This window comes from Podarcis tiliguerta (genome assembly GCF_965153285.1).
Source record: "Podarcis tiliguerta genome assembly, chromosome: 2".
NCBI lineage: Eukaryota > Metazoa > Chordata > Lepidosauria > Squamata > Lacertidae > Podarcis > Podarcis tiliguerta.
The window spans coordinates 40,322,670-40,340,414 of NC_139535.1; the positions used below are offsets into that span (position 1 = coordinate 40,322,670).

The 17,745-nt window shown below is 41.3% G+C and overlaps 1 protein-coding gene across 2 annotated transcripts in view; it reads left to right on the top strand.

Annotated features, from left to right (window-relative positions):
• Window positions 1-17,745, top strand: part of EEFSEC (eukaryotic elongation factor, selenocysteine-tRNA specific) — a 251,422-nt gene that overhangs the window by 154,969 nt on the left and 78,708 nt on the right. The window contains exons 9-10 of one of the 2 annotated variants that reach the window (XM_083418565.1): window positions 3,085-3,963; window positions 4,958-5,062. In XM_083418565.1, coding sequence (XP_083274691.1) covers window positions 3,085-3,269 — 185 coding nt within the window. In that variant the 3' untranslated portion in view covers window positions 3,270-3,963; window positions 4,958-5,062. Of the gene's footprint in view, window positions 1-1,225; window positions 1,286-3,084; window positions 3,964-4,957; window positions 5,063-17,745 lie in introns of those variants that run through there. The other variant, XM_083418563.1, reaches the window with a different exon arrangement.

Genomic DNA, 17,745 nt, shown 5'->3' on the forward strand with positions numbered 1-17,745 from the left:
GTGGATACACACTTTTAAATAACTACAGGGATGAATTTGAGAACTCTGACTCAGTCAGAGTTCCCAGACAAGTAAACACAGGTATGGGGGGGGGGGAGGATGCCTATAAATAATTAAAGTTTTGGCACGTAGAAGCCCCTCCTGAGAAAGCTCTTTTTAACTGAATAGGAGACATTCAAGAACACATCATCACCTTTTCTTTACAAACTAGGAACTATGAAGAATTTATTCTTCTAATTACAAATAAATTCACTGTTAGGTAACACAATTCCACAGTGAGGATTAGCTTCTTTTTCCTGACTTTTCTTTCTTTTCCAAACAGACAACTGCTTAAATTATTAGTCACCATTGGGAAGCCGTTTTTAATCATCCAGGTTAAGAGACCAAGGTCCTAGTATGCATAGTCACACAGACCATTGAACAAGGGATTGGGGCAGGAATCAAATTTAGTTTGTGAGTTATACTAGGTTCACTTGGTTAATGGTTGCTTCCAAAAACTGTGTTTTATAAGCCATGAATAGTAGTCAAGTTTTACTCAGAGTAGACTCATTGAAATGAATGAACATCCGTTGATTTCAGTGGGTGGGATTCACTCAACCAGTTCCATCAGCGGAATCCCTTTTAAAGGACTTCTGCTTTCTCAACGGGACTTCCCCCCACTTTTCTCAATGTGGGATCATTCGAAGTATCTCCCGGGACGCGGGTGGCACTGTGGAAGGACGTGGGTGGCGCTGTGGGTTAAACCACAGAGCCTAGGACTTGCCGATCAGAAGGTTGGCGGTTCGAATCCCCGTGACGGGGTGAGCTCCTGTTGCTCGGTCCCTGCTCCTGCCAACCAAGCAGTTCGAAAGCACGTAAAAAGGGCAAGTAGATAAATAGGTACCGCTCGGGCGGGAAAGTAAACAGCGTTTCCGTGCACTGCTCTGGTTTGCCAGAAGCGGCTTAGTCATGCTGGCCACATGACCCGGAAGCTGTACGCCGGCTCCCTCGGCCAATAAAGCGAGATGAGCGCCGCAACCCCAGAGTCAGCCACGACTGGACATAATGGTCAGTGGTCCCTTTACCCTTTACTATACCTAAAAATGTAGCATGTGAAGAAGTCCACATAAATCATGCTTCCTAGCTGACTTGAAATACTGTAATTTTGGAAAACACATTTTTAAAAGAGGTACTTTTCCAGACCATGCTTGCTGTCTTACAGTTCCACACATTATACTGATTGTAGGCTCAACAAGAAGGCACTGGCAATCACAGCTCCCTAGTGAATGAATCCAGATGATATGTGGTTAGTACATTTAAACTTAAGTTTTAGATACTGTAGTGTTGTTCATCCTGTTTCTCCTCAAAGGAGCTTGGGACAGCATTCAGGTGAATACTTTTTTTTAAAAAAAGCAATGCTGAGTAGCCCTCAGCTTTCCAATCATGTTTCCACATAACTTAACAACTGCTTTAGGATTTATAAATTAATACTAACAGGTGGGACATTGTGTTCACATGACTATGTTTCAGTCAGGTAATCCACGAGGGAGCTTTCTACCATGCCAGGTCTGGAAAAAAATGGCCATAAGTACTGAAAAGAGAAAAGTTAATGGACTTCTAGCCTTACTACTGTAGCTTCTGCCTTCCTTTAGGCTGCTGCAGCATGCTGCACCTGCCACATGGTGGATATATCTGCCTGACAAGTATGAAAGAAAGAAACAAAAAATATTTCCGGTGCTGAATCGCCACAATCAGCTGTGAATGGCCATTTAGTTTGTCTGCAGTGGAACAGATCACCTGTGCTTGTAGACGTCCTGTCTCCAGTAAATCATAAGCATCTCAATCTTTTTGTCGAGCCACGATATGAGAATCTGTCTCTGAATTTCAGTATGAGGGGAGAGAAGCTGATTAAGTGTTTGAGATAAGGTTATGTGACACTGCAGGTTAGAAATACCTGAGCTGAAATTGGCTCATTGCCCAAGAACTACGTTTTCGGAATATTCAGCTGGGTGGCACTGAATATTCTTGTAAGGAGAGTTCTCTTATCCCACTTCAAGAAATAAAAGACCTCAGACTCAAGGGCAGGCCCTGGACACCACTTATTCTCTCTTGCTCTGCTGCTTTGATTACAGTGAGACTACCTGTATATCTCTTTAAAAGTCTCCAATGTGACAAGTTAAAATAAAGACTTCAGAAGGGCAGGTATTTGTGTTCCTACTCATAATATCTGAACACTTACTCACCAGCAAAGTGTTTAAACTTACAAAATACATTCTTCCCTTTAAAATGAGAGTATAAAGACGACAAGCATAATAATTCATATTGTGTTTCTGGAAAAACTCTGGATTATGTATTGATACACTTTGGCCTATACAGAATCACAGTTATAAATTCACCCTCTCATGTGTGGTTATGGGCAAATAGTGGCAACTGTATTTTCTTGCTGAATTATAACTCATATACCAATTTTGACCGTGTACCCATTTCCTGCAGTAGTCTAAAATGGAAGCAGGCAATTGTATTAGTTTTCTTTCTTTCACTTTTCATCAAATGTATTAAAATATGGAACTGTTTGTCTTTAAAATATTAGGGGATCTAATGCTGCCACTTCAAACTGCTCACTTGATGAAGTAATCGCTCACCAAAGACATTTGTACACTTGGAAAACTAGTGTTTTAGATAGAAGGCTAGGCTTTGTCTCTGACATCCCAGACTTGTTTATTTGTTTGTATTTGGAAACAGGAGTTTTGTTTTATCACATCCCCAACACAGATTTTCCACCTCATCTGCTGTTTGTGAGTTTTAGGCCTTCAGATGGTGAAGACAGTGATTCTGAAAGAGGCTAGAGTGTATAAATGGACCTTTATGTGCAACATTGCTGACCTATTTTGAGGAGAATTATTTATTTATTCTGTTAGTCAATGAAGATCTGAAATGAGGTGATAGAATTGCCAATTCTCCCAGATTTACTGGACTGCTGTTCCTACTTTGGAATCCTGCGGGGATGATCTCACGTTCAAACTACTTTGAGATTGACATTAATAATTTTGAAATGTTTGCCCAGAGGTTTTTCCTTTTTTAAATACGTATCTTTATTCTTTTCAGATGGGGTGAGGCCAGAAACAAAGGCACTTCTGACTGCCACCTCTAAGAAGAAGCCCAAGGCAGGGAAGGGAGATACAGGAAAAGAGGATGAAAGCAGCAAGGTTGACTCAGTCCAGCCTGTTCATATCACTCTTCTCTTTAAAAGATACGTCTTTGATGCACAGAAGAAAATGATTCAGTCTTGAGAAACATTTGAGGTGTCCTTTAAAGGCTGAACACCAAAAGGCATTTCCCATGGACTCTAGACCATTCTTATTGGCCTTACAGATGCTTTAGATATTTCTGGCTTTGCTGTTCCAATCTGCTGTGCTGCAGGTAGATGGCACCTGTTGAAACTATTAATTCACAGCTAATGCAAATACTTCTGTATCATTTGTATTTTATATATTAATTTGAACTTTCTGATGCTTTGTGATTGTCTGTAAATTGAACCCATAAGTGAAATTTCACCACCCTGACTTGATGGAAAGGCAAAGTGTAAACACTGTGCATGTTGAAACTAAATTGGATGTTTAAATTCTTTTATGTTTAATAATCCAAATGCGCTGTTTGTAAGGCAGGGATTATTTTGTAAATGAGGTTTGTATCTTGAGTACCATTTATAACTGGCTTCAGTGTCAGAACATCCTCAGGGATGTACATAATTTCATGGTATACGTTGTTAACCTTTTCTGTTTAATGCTTTGGTATAATACTTCTACACAAGCTTTCTGAATCTGCTGGTTAATGTTTTCCTAGGAAGGCTGAGAAAATAAGCAACTCTGAGCTACTCTTAAGAAGTTCTGCTGAGTGTGAATGCTGCTAACCATCTCCAAAAGCAACTTAATTGTAATTACCAAAGTGTCAAATTGTGAGAATAAATATTTTAAGTGGCTTGAGGTGAGCAGTTGTTTTATTTAAATATAAAGAGAATAAGTTGTACTTTTGAGGTTTTTAACTCAGTCATTTGGTTCCACATCCTCCTCTTTTTCCCTAAGTATTTAGACAGAATCTTGAGCATAGGACACAAAACCTGCATTTTGTGTGACCTCTATGCAGTGTATTTTTTTTTCTAAAAAAAATGTTTAGGGGTACTCTCATTTTGACTCAAGAAAAATAAATACAGTAAATGCGCAAAAGTACAAAGTTTCACAAAATGTTTAGGGGTATGCGTACCCCTGTGTCCACCCAGAAAAAAGCACTACCTCTATGTATGTTGGCAACAGGGGAGGGATAGGTCATCCTGACGGTGATGTGGAGAGTGAATAGAAACATACTGAAATTTCAGTCACAAATTGGGATTGCCAGGTCAGTGTAGTGTCAGTGCTGTAAGAAAGTTCTGTAAATTTGTTAGGCCAAATTTGTTCCAAGCCAATGTGTTCTGTTGTTGTTTGTTTGTTTGTTTGTTTGTTTGTTATTGTTGCTGTTGTTTGTTATAAGTTCAGAGCCAATTTTGCTTTGAATGAAGTATGTGCGTAACCAATTCCAAGTGATATGTGACAAGTCTTGTGAAAGTCAGTTGTCACTCTGACTATGTTAAGATTTTTGGGAGTGAGCGTTTAAAGGGACTGCACATTTTGAACTAGCACTGGAACACCTCTCATCCATTGTCAATATTTCTTTATCATTCTATTGTTTTTATTCATTGATTGTATTGCTATGGGAAAAGAAAAGCCAATAGAATATTAAAGAGGGTGGGGAAACAATTTTAAAAAGAGCTAGGACTGGAACAAAATAATGGTCTGCAGGCAGACAACATTTCCTTGGTAGATTCTTTTGGGAGATGTTAGTGAACCATATGTGGAGTACGGCAGCAGAGAAAGAAAGAAAAGAGCAGGGAAGGACCCACTGCTTCTCAGAAAATTAATTATTTTTCTGTTGTTGTTTAATATAGCTCTTTAAATGTGTTGTGTGACATTTTACAAAATACGAAAGGACCCAGCTCCTGTCCTGGCAAGTTTACATTCTGAAATTCAACTCAGGGAGATAATGGAGAGAGGTAAGAGAGAATATTTCAGTTATATATGCTTAGGCTTAGCACAACGTAATGATTTCTTTCAAAATCTGCGGGCTTAATATTGCCATCACTTGCCATTTTATTATTTCTAATCACCACAGTGCTGATTCTAAGCATTCTGACCTTAATAATCAATAGAACTTGTTTGGCAGTAAATACATTTACAACGCCTGAAACAATTATGTTTCTGAAAAAATTAGGACAGTGGGTTTTTGCTACTGACTTTTAGACCCTTTCCAATAGGGAAACAATTGTTTTGTCATATTCTGGTGTATTTTTGGCAGTAGTGATGAACTCTAAAAGAAAAGAAAAAATGCTAATAAACATTGAGGACATTTCCTACAAAATAGCCTTGCAACATGGCACATTTGGTGTCTAACCTAGTTTGGTCAGTGCTCCTTTAAATCAAAACTGAGTAAAGTGCTGTGTGGAGTGATCTTGAGCGATTTCTGCTGAGTGAGTGAGTCCCAGCCAAAGCTTTAGCACATCCCTTAGGATTATGGGGTATGCTTTCAGCATAATCCGTAAGGAATTAGGCAGGCGAATTCAGTTATTACTTAGTATGACTTGTGCTACCAGACCCACTGAGGGGAAAAAAATTTATCTTTGTAGAGGAAAAATTGCACTTTCTCTTCTTGTCAGAGTCCTTCATAGCATACTTGCTATATGCTGCTGTGGATGGTCTCGGTATAGTAACACAGATGTGTGCAGTTCTTATGCAGTTATAGTGCCATCTCAACCCTCTGGATCCATGGTGGTTGTGGTTTTTTTCCCCAGTTTATGTTTTGATGACATGGTCTTCATTAATAATAACAGTAGCTAGTATTTATATTGTACTTTTCTTGCATATCTCAGCAATTGCAAAATTGTTACTTTTTCTGCATCTTACAGATATAAAGGGCTGGGACAATAATGGCTTGATTGAACCCACCCAGGGAGCTTACAGTTTGGGACTAGGATCAGCGAGACCCAGGTTCAAATTTCCACACAGCCATGAAGCCCAAAGGGTAATCTGAAGCCAGCCCCCATCTCTCGGTCTAACTGACCTCAGTGCTGAACTGAGGATAAAGTGGGTGAGCAAAGAATTTTATGCATCAACCTTTTGGGGAGAGACAAGTAAAATTTCTAACACATAAATGGATGAGCCAAATTTGAACACTTGACACCCAGTTTATGCTCATTGTCAGTGCCCTGCATCAGTTCTTTTTGCAATACCTCTAGTGGTCCCTAGTGTTTCATCAAAGCAAACCTTCCCACAACATTGTCTTATGCGAAACAGGGTCCTGGCAGATGAAACACCAAGGAAACAGCCCATTAAGATGAGGGTATGTGTGTTCTGATTTGTTCCCCAACTTCACCAGCCAATCATTCTCTTTCCCTTCTTTTATCTCCCTCCCATGATAAAACAAAAGCTGAACAAAAAATTAGGGAGAAGTATAGGATGTTAGAGATGGACCCTCCCCCCCCCCCCAAAAAAACCCCACCTCCTTGACTCCTTCCAGACATTCCCATTCTTTTGATGTGGCTTGATATAGATTCACAGGAAGTGCTAATTCCAGGTCAGGAGTTCATGTCGAAAACTGTGTCAGGGAGAAGACTAGACTTGAATTTTTTTCCTGCTCCATCAGTTTTTAATATGCAGGCAGATTTTAAGTATCTTTCTTCCATGTGCAGTTCTGAAGTGGTGTAGTCGCAACTTCTGTGCAGAATGTAGCATGTAGAATGAAGCTTTGCATAGGTTCTCAATCACAACAAAACAGGAGCTCAGAAGTGTGGACAACATGCTCAACTGAATTCTTATCTTTGTCTTTATCATTATCATTATCATTATTTATTACATTTGTTAGTCGCTTTATCTTTCCCAAGGCAATTGAAGTGATTGTGAATGTAAATACGGTCAATCATGGTTAATACAGTGGTACCTCTGGTTACGAACTTAATTCGTTCTGGAGGTCCGTTCTTAACCTGAAACTCTTCTTAACCTGAGGTACCACTTTAGCTAATGGGGCCTCCCGCTGCCGCCGCGCTATTTCTGTTCTCATCCTGGGGTAAAGTTCTTAACCCAAGGTATTACTTCTGGGTTAGTGGAGTCTGTAACCCAAAGTGTTTGTAACCCAAGGTGTTTGTAACACGAGGTACCACTGTATAGATTCGCTTCTTGCCATTCTATAGTTTGTGGTTCAGCAAAGCTGCCATTTATAGGACAATGCATGCCAACCATCTCTCTCTTGAACATTTATTCTATTTCTCTGTATTCTTTTTTTCCTGTCAAGGAGATGTAGGTGGCTTCCAGAGGGTCACTATTTTCAGGTGGGATTCAATTGCATACAAGCAGATTCAGGTTGTGCAATCAGAGTTGACTTGCAGCTCTTGCCCAACAAACCTGCTTCTCCCCAAACTGGATGCTTTGAGATAAGGAAAGTGACAGGAAAATGCACTGGAAAGTGTGGGATAAAATTTGCTTGGTGCAATACAGTGGTACCTCGGGTTAAGTACTTAATTCATTCCAGAGGTCCGTACTTAACCTGAAACTGTTCTTAACCTGAAGCACTTCTTTAGCTAATGGGGCCTCCTGCTGCTGCCGCGCCGCCAGAGCACAATTTCTGTTCTCATCCTGAAGCGTATGTAACCTGCAGCGTATGTAACCTGAGGTACCACTGTAAGGCCTAACATAACAAACAAATCAGAACGAATGCTCAATAAATAGCTGGCATCACCTCATCTCTCCCCACAAACAAATTAGGTTGAATGCTCAAGAAACAGGTTGTCTCGAAGCAACCATAGTCTATAATCCACTGTGGGACTTTGCCCTTTAGAAAACCATTGGAAGCCAAGGCTTAGCCTTTGAACATATATTCTAATAAAAAAGGGAGTACCTGTGCCCATGTTTAGAGTCCACTTTTTGCACCATTGTGCAAACATCTGGAATAGGGGCAGAGCATCTAGATCAGCCTTTCTCAACCTGTGGGTCCCCAGATGTGGAACTACAATTCCCATCACCCCTAGCTAGCAAGGCCAGAGCTCAGGGATGATGGGAGTTGTTGTCCAACAACATCTGGGGACCCACAGGTTGAGAACCGCTGATCTGGATGAACTTAAGTCTTTTAGCTCTCTTTCTCTCTCTCTCACACACACACACACCATAGAAAGTTCTAAGACTCCTGGTGTACTTCAGTCTAGCTTGAAAAATATCCTAATGTTCTCAAATTCTAATTCTATATTAAACCTCTGACTGAGGGTTATTCTGTATGTCCCTCCACCTTGCCTGCCACTATGAACTTACTTATAAAGGACAGAAAGCTAATAACTGCTTCCCCCGCCCTCCCCTTCTAGTTAATTCTGAAAGGAAAACAGAAGTGCACCCAGGAACTTTGATTATAATGTACTATTACCACTGATCTCTGGCTACTGTCCTGAGGCTGTTGGATACACATTCAGAAAATGAGTGAAATGGTGGAACCAAATGATTACAGGAAAATCAAAGCTTTTAAAGACATTTGTAGGATGAACAGATGTTCAAACGTTCTTTTATTTGGGCTCCAGACAGACGCAGCTGAGATTTTGCTTTCATCCTGGTAATCGGTGCATTATGGTGTAATTTGTAAAAATGGCATTAAAAATATTAACAGGGTCATATTGTGATCTACTGACTCTGTATCATTAAGCCGTGAAGCTCAAGAATGGCAGCAGGGAAAACGAGTTAAATGTTGTGGAATATGCTGTACTGCTAGCATATTTTGCAGGAGACAATGCTCCATAATTACTGCAAAAGTAAAAGGTTTGAAAGAGAGATTGAGAAAAGGCTGAAAACGCAAGATCCATGCTAATGCACAGGACTTGGTGCATCCTGGTTTGAGTGGGAGAGTTGGGTTTGTGTGGGGGAACCATACGTGAAGTTGTTTTCAGGAGAGGACAGTTTTTCAACAGCTTCTCCCCTCTGCTGGAATTTGTTGTTGTTTAGTAGTGTCCGACTCTTCATGACCCCATGGACCAGAGCACGCCAGGCACTCCTGTCTTCCACTGCCACCCGCAGTTTGGTCAGACTCATTTTTGTAGCTTCGAGGACACCGTCCAACCATCTCGTCCTCTGTCGTCCCCTTCTCCTTGTGCCCTCAATCTTTCCCAACATCAGGGTCTTTTCCAGGGAGTCTTCTCTTCTCATGAGGTGGCCAGAGTACTGGAGTCTCAGCTTCAGGATCTGCCCTTCCAGTGAGCACTCAGGGCTGATCTCCTTAAGAATGGATACGTTTGATCTTCTTGCAGTCCAAGAGTCTCCTCCAGCACCATAATTCAAAAGCATCAATTCTTCGGCGATCAGCCTTCTTTATGGTCCAGCTCTCACTACCATACATCACTACTGGGAAAACCATGGCTTTAACTATACGGACCTTTATCGGCAAGGTGATGTCTCTGCTTTTTAAGATACTGTCTAGGTTTGCCATCGCCTTTCTCCCAAGGAGCAGGCATCTTTTAATTTTGTGACTGCTGTCACCATCTGCAGTGATCATGGAGCCCAAGAAAGTAAAATCTCTCACTGCCTCCATTTCCTCCCCTTCTATTTGCCAGGAGGTGATGGGACCAGTGGCCATGATCTTCGTTTTTTTGATGTTGAGCTTCAGACCATATTTTGCGCTCTCCTCTTTCACCCTCATTAAAAGGTTCTTTAATTCCTCCTCACTTTCTGCCATCAAGGTTGTGTCATCTGCATATCTGAGGTTGTTGATATTTCTTCCGGCGATCTTAATTGCAGCTTGGGATTCATCCAGCCCAGCCTTTCGCATGATGAATTCTGCATATAAGTTAAATAAGCAGGGAGACAATATACAGCCTTGCTGTACTCCTTTCCCAATTTTGAACCAATCAGTTGTTCCATATCCAGTTCTAACTGTAGCTTCTTGTCCCACATAGAGATTTCTCAGGAGACAGATGAGGTGATCAGGCACTCCCATTTCTTTAAGAACTTGCCATAGTTTGCTGTGGTCGACACAGTCAAAGGCTTTTGCATAGTCAATGAAGCAGAAGTAGATGTCTTTCTGGAACTCTCTAGCTTTCTCCATAATCCAGCGCATGTTTGCAATTTGGTCTCTGGTTCCTCTGCCTCTTCTAAATCCAGCTTGCACTTCTGGGAGTTCTCGGTCCACATACTGCTTATGCCTGCCTTGTAGAATTTTAAGCATAACCTTGCTAGAGTGTGAAATGAGTGCAATTGTGCGGTAGTTGGAGCATTCTTTGGCACTGCCCTTCTTTGGGATTGGGATGTAGACTGATCTTCTCCAATCCTCTGGCCACTGCTGAGTTTTCCAAACTTGCTGGCATATTGAGTGTAGCACCTTAACAGCATCATCGTTTAAAATTTTAAATAGTTCAGCTGGAATATCATCACTTCCACTGGCCTTGTTATTATCAGTGCTTTCTAATGCCCATTTGACTTCACTCTCCAGGATGTCTGGCTCAAGGTCAGCAACCACACTACCTGGGGTGTACGAGCCATCCATTTCTGGTATAGCTGCTGGAATTTATTTCACCTTAATTCAGGGTTTGATCCTATGGAGCTCAATTGCTGCTTGAACATGATCACATTAATGATTATTATAATTTTACATTTGAGTTGCTCTTCTGTTTGCAACACTCAAAGTGATTTGCAATAAATGAAACCAGAGCTTAATAACACAGATGGAAATGCTCTTTATTTTGTCACAGTTAAATCAGTTAACATTGAGACTGAAAAGAAATCCAAGTCCTCCGAATTGCAGGAATTTATGACAAATTCCATTAGTATAAAATTATAACACCAGAGCCTTTACCAAGTTGCTTCCACACCAGAGACCTCTAGTGCTGCTGAGGCATTTGTTTTCCTTTTCCATAATTGTCTAGAAGTAGAATTAATATGGAGGCTCCCCACAAACACTTAATAGAGCACTATTATCCAGCAATGCCCTTCCTTATAGCCAATATTATTCTCTGTCGTTAACTCACAAATAAGTTCCATTCAGCAAAAGTCCTTTCTGGTATTAATTGAAAGCTTCCTGTGTTCAGTTTCAGCCTGTTTTTGTTGCTTTCCTGCTTAGCATGGCTGTAAGATTAGTGATTAAATGCCCCCTATTTAGCCCCCTTCTGTTCTTCACTGCAAGAGGGATCTTAAATTACTAGTTTTTCCCATTATTTCCCCTATTTTCTTTCCGTTGTAGTAAACTAACTAGATAGAAGCTGTCATTTTTACACCTTCCATGGGAAACATATGCAATTCCATGGGAAACTTAATACAATAATCGATAACTAAACCTGCTGTGAAACTGATCTGCTGTTGCTTTAAACCATGATTTCTTGTTCATGTGGCACAGCAAACTAGAATTTGTGGAAGGTGAGACTAAACTCTGGTGAAATCCTTCTCCCAGCATCACTGCACAAGCCTGATGTTTGGCTTAGGCTGCTTCCTGCCCATACAGGTAGCACTGACTAAACCATGGTTAGGGGAGGGGTGATGAACTACCTTTTTGTTTGGTGCTTTCGAGAAGAGCTATAAAAATGTCTGTCCTCTTCTATGTTCTATAATTTGGTCAACATGATAAAATATATCAAAAGAAAGGAAGAATGCAGAAACTGGTCGTACACAGTGGGTTTAAACCAACTCACCTGGCCTCTCCCTGACACAGTTTTTCTATGTTTTTATAAATAAGCAGAATAGAAAACATAGCAAAGCTTTTGTTTGTGTGTACATTGAATTGAATAAATGCACATGCAGTACTTTAAAAATAAGATGGAGAGCTATCTAGAAGCATGGGTAAGACAATCAGTATGAATGTCAAGCGCATCACAAAGGTTGGACCTGGGTCATAGGCAAGAGGTGCTGAGATCTGGACTTCAGCTACAGAGGGGGAAACGCAGAATCCTGATTTGTTTATGTGTTTATATGCATCCTTAGGGTATTTTAACCATGACGTCCAATGCACTTTTGAGCCACACCAGTGTGAAAGCAGTTTCAAGAGGCTCATTGCCAGAGTAGTCCTCTTCCCCCATGAACTTTCATTTCTCTAGAGAAAACCACTCCAATATTTCAGTAACTCGAAATTTAAGGATCTCCAAGCATAAGGATGTGTCTCTTCACCAGCTAAAGCTATCGTGCTTTCTGAACATTTTAATTTTTTTAAGCCCATTTATCCTGTTGGCGATTATTAAATTTTCATGGAGTTCCCATATCACCCACAGTTTAGAGTAATGGCATGTTTAATTTTGGCAATAACTCCATTTTGGGGGCCTGAGCTATACATGTTGGGGCTGTGAATGTAAAACCACAGTTAATATTTGTCTCATTAGATCAGAAGCCACGTCCTGGGGATTAGACTGTGTAATGCACCTATCCATCTCTGAGGGAAATGGAGTCCACATCATCATGTCAATATTCCTCTATTTGGTTCCTTCTTTATCTCTCTCAATACAATTAGAAAACAGCGAAGAGTTTATTTTAAAAGAATGAGAAAATAATTAAACTCCCTAGGTAATAATAATTCAGTGCACTAGAAACTTTAGTTGTTGTATTTAGTCTCTAGAAGCTGAGTTCTTAAGAGTTCTGTGCTATTTGCATAAAATGCCTTGCATGCAAGACAGAAGAATGAATATTTCAGATCATAAAGCAAATGATGGCAGCTGTTCTTTCTATTAACCACATTGCCTATTGCTCCTGGAACATTCTTGTAGGGGTATGCAGTGAAACTTGAGGTAAATTCCAGAAACCTGAGGTAGTTGTTCATTTGAGAATTTTGAAGTTAAAGCAATTTGTGTGTTGTTTGTCTGTTAGTTGTGCTGGTAGTTGTTCCACTTTGTCCCTCAAATTAAGGGCCACATTTTACATGGTGGTGCTATGGTAAGCTTCCCAGATTTTTAGATTGTTGTGTGCAGTGGTCAGTTTTGTGAAGCCTTCAACACAGCTAGAGATCATGGCTGAAGGAAAACTTTGAAAAGGTGTATTGAATCCTGACCACAATAATGAAATTTGGTAAATAGCAAGTGTTGCTGGCTTCTCTGCCATGTCAAAATGATTGTATTGAATCAGTCCTAATGTATTTCAGAGACTTTGGAAGCTCTATGCCAGGGTTGGGGAACCTTTGGCCCAGAGGCCAAATACAGCCCTCCAACCCTCTCTATTTGACCTTGGGGACACTCCCCTCCCCAGCCACACCTCTTATTGGCATTCCTTTGTATCTTCCTTGGGTGTTGTTGCCTTGGCTGGGATATATTAATGAACTCTCATAATGTCTCTTGCTTGCCTGGATGTGTGCTTGTGTGTAGAAAATCTACTGCTCAAAGGTGCAATTTACAGTTGTTGCCCTACTCACTTTTGCCTCCAACCTACCACCAGTATGTGACAACCTCAGAAGGTTGTCCAGAAGAGGCTGTGGCCCTCAGGCAGGAGTAGGTTCCTTACTCCAGCTCCCCCAAAATGAAGGCACTTGCACCTCCCATGAAGTCTTGAGTGAACCACTAGAGAGCAACATATGAGAAGCAGGGCAAGAGTGAGGGGACTCGGTGCTGTGTTTTCACAGTGCTTGAATTTCACACACAGCTTCAGATTGTCTAACACACACACACACACAAAATGGTGTGCAATTTTAGGTTTAACATTCACGCAGCAAACACATGTCAAATTGGCAGTTAGTTGATGAAAGGTGTAGGAAACCTTGTACTTCCTAGAAAGTGCTGACAGATTATTATTTTTACCATTTACATCTGATCAAAATGTCTGAGCAAATGGGAGAACAGTACAGTTCTCATCATGTGGCAAAAACCATCTTCAGACATTTCTCCTTGTTGTTTGAAGGGGTAGAACAGATCTGTCCTTGCTGGCCCCTCTCACCCTGTCACGGCCCTTCTGCTGGGCCCTACATGTTGGTCGGAGAACATCTGAAGTGGGGCTCCTGCTCTTTGCATGTAGATTCTCTCTGTGATTTTGAAGCCTACATAAACAGGGTTCTAAATCACCTGAGGAGCCTACACATATAGAGGCGGCTCCCTGCTTTGGATTTCTCCTCCCTTGTGCGTGGAGAGCAGTGGGGCCTGGCAATGGAGGCATTAATGTAGGTGAAAGCCCAGCAAATGCATCCCTGCTCTTTCCCTCATGCGATTCTAATCCCAAAAGGGAGACGACTTCAGCGGGCCACAGTCCTCCAGATAACTGTCTCCCTATGAAATTATGCACACGTCATGCTAAGTTACTGCCTTGAAAGGACATCCTGAGGGCAAGATGCCTGGTATCCCGGATCCTATTCCTGTTTGATTTGATGGGTTGGCAGAGTTGTCCACAGGCAGCTTGAGAGACGGGGCTTTCTGAGCTACCTTGCACCCTAACAAAAGAGATTTGTTCGGAGAGTGCTATTTGTCTCATGTTACTGAAATGGGTTACAAGGGGTGGGAGGCACAATAGCTTTGTCCGGAATCATTTACTTCAAATGCTAACACAGCATGCTCTTTGAAAAAGCAACAAAACCTTCTTCAGTTGGTACATAAAGCCTGCTAATTTACAGCATTAGTTTTGCCGGCTAGTTCTGTTTCTTTAATTAGGAATTTTAATTAGTACATGCTGCGTATTAAGATGTCGGAGCTGTTACTGGCAGTTCAGCATGCAGAAGGATCATCTGTCTCTCCAGGGCTACTACATGGCAGGGATTAGCTGTGCACCCTTCTACCTGCGGGTGTCTTTCACTCCCTCTGCCAGATCATCAGCAGCATTACTCTGAATAATGCACACGTGCCTAATCAGCTCTTGCGGGTTTCAGGTTGGAAACAGTAGGGTCCTTTTATTTTCTGTTTCAGGATAATAATAAAAAAATAGAACAAGGGTTAACACACATAGAATGGAAATTGTGTGTAAACAGTTATGATTGTTCATGTTCGTATAAAGTCATGGAGACTGTGCACATATTGAATACAAGGAATTTGTACATTGCCCAGTCTATATGCATCCTATGTAATGGATATATATATATATATATATATATATATATATATATGCATAAGCATACACAAACACATACACGTGTGTGTGTGTCTGTGTGTCTGTCTGTCTGTCTGTCTGTCTGTCTGTCTGTAAATAAAATAATATACAGTGGTACCTCAGTTACAGACGCTTCAGGTTATAGACCCTGCTAACCCAGAAATAGTACCTCGGGTTAAGAACTTTGCTTCAGGATGAGAACAGAAATCATGCAGCGGTGGCAGCAGGAGGCCCCATTAGCTAAAGTGGTACCTCAGGTTAATAACAGTTTCAGGTTAAGAATGGACCTCCGGAATGAATTAAGTTCTTAACCTGTGGTACCACTGTATTCTAAAGCAGGGATTCCCAAACTTGGGTCTCCAACTGTTGTTGGACTACAACTCCCATCATCCCCAGTTGACAAGACCAGTGATCAGGGATGATGGGAACTGTAGTCCAACAACAGCTATAGACCCAAGTTTGGGAAACGCTGTCCTAAAGACGCCGCAATCTCTATTGACCTTCGTTCCAACTAAACCAATCACTTCATCAGCCCTGGAACGACTGGATCCTCTCACCGCTTGGAGATTGGGGTGCATACAACAAAAGTTTAGCTGCTCTGGGAGACCTGTGGGCATGCAAAATTGGGCCTTTTTCAGTGGTACCCAGCAAACTGTGGAACTCCCGGAAGAGATTAGGCTGGCTCCATCTCCAGGATTCTTTCAGAAGGTTCTCAAAATCTTCCTCTTCACTTTGGCTTTAATGGAGATCTCCCTGGATCTTTCCTGTGAATCGTGGCTTTTTATTTAATGGTAGTATATATTGTATTGTGCACTTTTATATTGCTAGTTGGAGCTGGTACTTATTGGAGCTTGCAAGCTGCTTTGTGAAGGAAGTTCCTCAAAAAATGCTGGGTATTTAAACATATAAAATAACTGGAACAATAGTCTTGGGAAACCGGAATAGAAGGAAACTCTAGATGCAGCAGGCTGCGGTCAAATCTGTGCATTCCCTATTATTTATTTTATTTATTTGAAATAATTACTTGTAGAGAAGAAGTTGAGATATTAGTATATGATGAGGATATTTATTTATGGTAAGGAAAAATGCAATATTTAGAAATCTGCTTCAGATTTTTCTAGCTGCAGTCCTAGAATATCAGAATCTGGAGGCTCTCCCACCCAAGTTTTGCTTGGTTTCTGTCTCCACAAACAAGAAGTAACTCCAGCAGGCATGGAAGACTGTGCTAGGCCCCACAATGAGTACTTGTTGATTAATCAGGTTAATAACTCCAGTTGTTTTAGTAAAACCATACTCTGCTCAGATCACTTGTCTGAATTTTCCTAGGTGCCTGAAGAATCATAATAAGTGTATTTGGTGGAACATTTATTTAAAATATTTCTTAATATCTGCATCCCGCCCCCATCACACCATAGAGTAGGGGGAGAGGAGTTGTTTTGCTTCCCCAGCCTCAAGCCCCTACGTTTTCAGTAATGTTCAACATCTAAGACATATTTGTTTGCACAGGAGTCAAATTCCCTAGCTTATTGAATGTGTAAAAATTCCCATGGGGTAGCCATGTTAGGCTGTAGCCGCTAGGTCACTGGCACTTTAAAGACTTTAGAATTTTTTTATAGCACAAGCTTGTGTAGACTCAAAAGCGACATCTTGATGGAGAAGATTGTAAGTGGGCAACTGAATGGCAATGGGATGCAAAAACTATAATAGAATCATGAAACTGTAGAGTTGGAAGGGACTTTGAGGGTCATGCAGTCCAACCTCCTGCAATGCAGGAATCTCAACTAAAGCACCCATGACAGATGGATGTGAATTAGAGCTTAATTTTTTTTGTTGAATAGGCACCTGGGCTTGAACATCTCTTCCACGTTGTGTTAATATTTTAAATGCCAGTCAACCTATCACTGTATGTTCTGTATATAATCTCACCTCAAGGTCATGTGATACCCAAATAATCCCAGCAGAACGTTCTACCTAGGCCCTGGAAAATGGCCATTAGTTCTGCTTACTGCCCTTGTTCAGATTTATATACCGTACATAGATTATACGGTATCCAAAAGAGCTGGAAAATGTCTATTTCCAGTTGTGCAAGCAGGAATTAGCCTCACTGTATTTTACACGTCAACTAACAAATGAGGGGAGAATCTGAGCAGCCTCTGGGGACCGGGGTTTGTTTGCCACCGGCCTACTCTATCTCCAACTGGCATCGGCGGAAACCTGAGTGCGCCATTAACGCTCTGCAGCCTCTATCTGCTGAGGCACTTTGTGAACAGAGCCAGCTTGTTCTGCAGACTGACGTCCCTTTATCTTCTCTGGCCGACCACCCCCCCCCCCCTTTCCCAACAGGGCAAATGATGACACTGGAAAATAAAAGCCTTGAAACTTGGGCTCCTGATTGGTATCCTGCACCTGTTGCGCTGGTGACGAAAGGGTCTGTGGGCTTGCTTCGTACTAGAGGAGTGTGCAAATACATGCCAAGGGCCTAGCGAAAGGGTCTGCAGTTACTGAGAGAAAACAGGCTTCTTCAGTGGCGACTGCTAACAAACTATGGCAGGAAAAACAACAAAGAGCCTTGCGCAGCCTTAAAAAAAAACTAACAAATGTATTATGGCACCTGCTTTTGTGGACTTGAGCCCACTTTGTCGGGTGCCTGTAGTGAAATCTTACCTGGCAGATACAG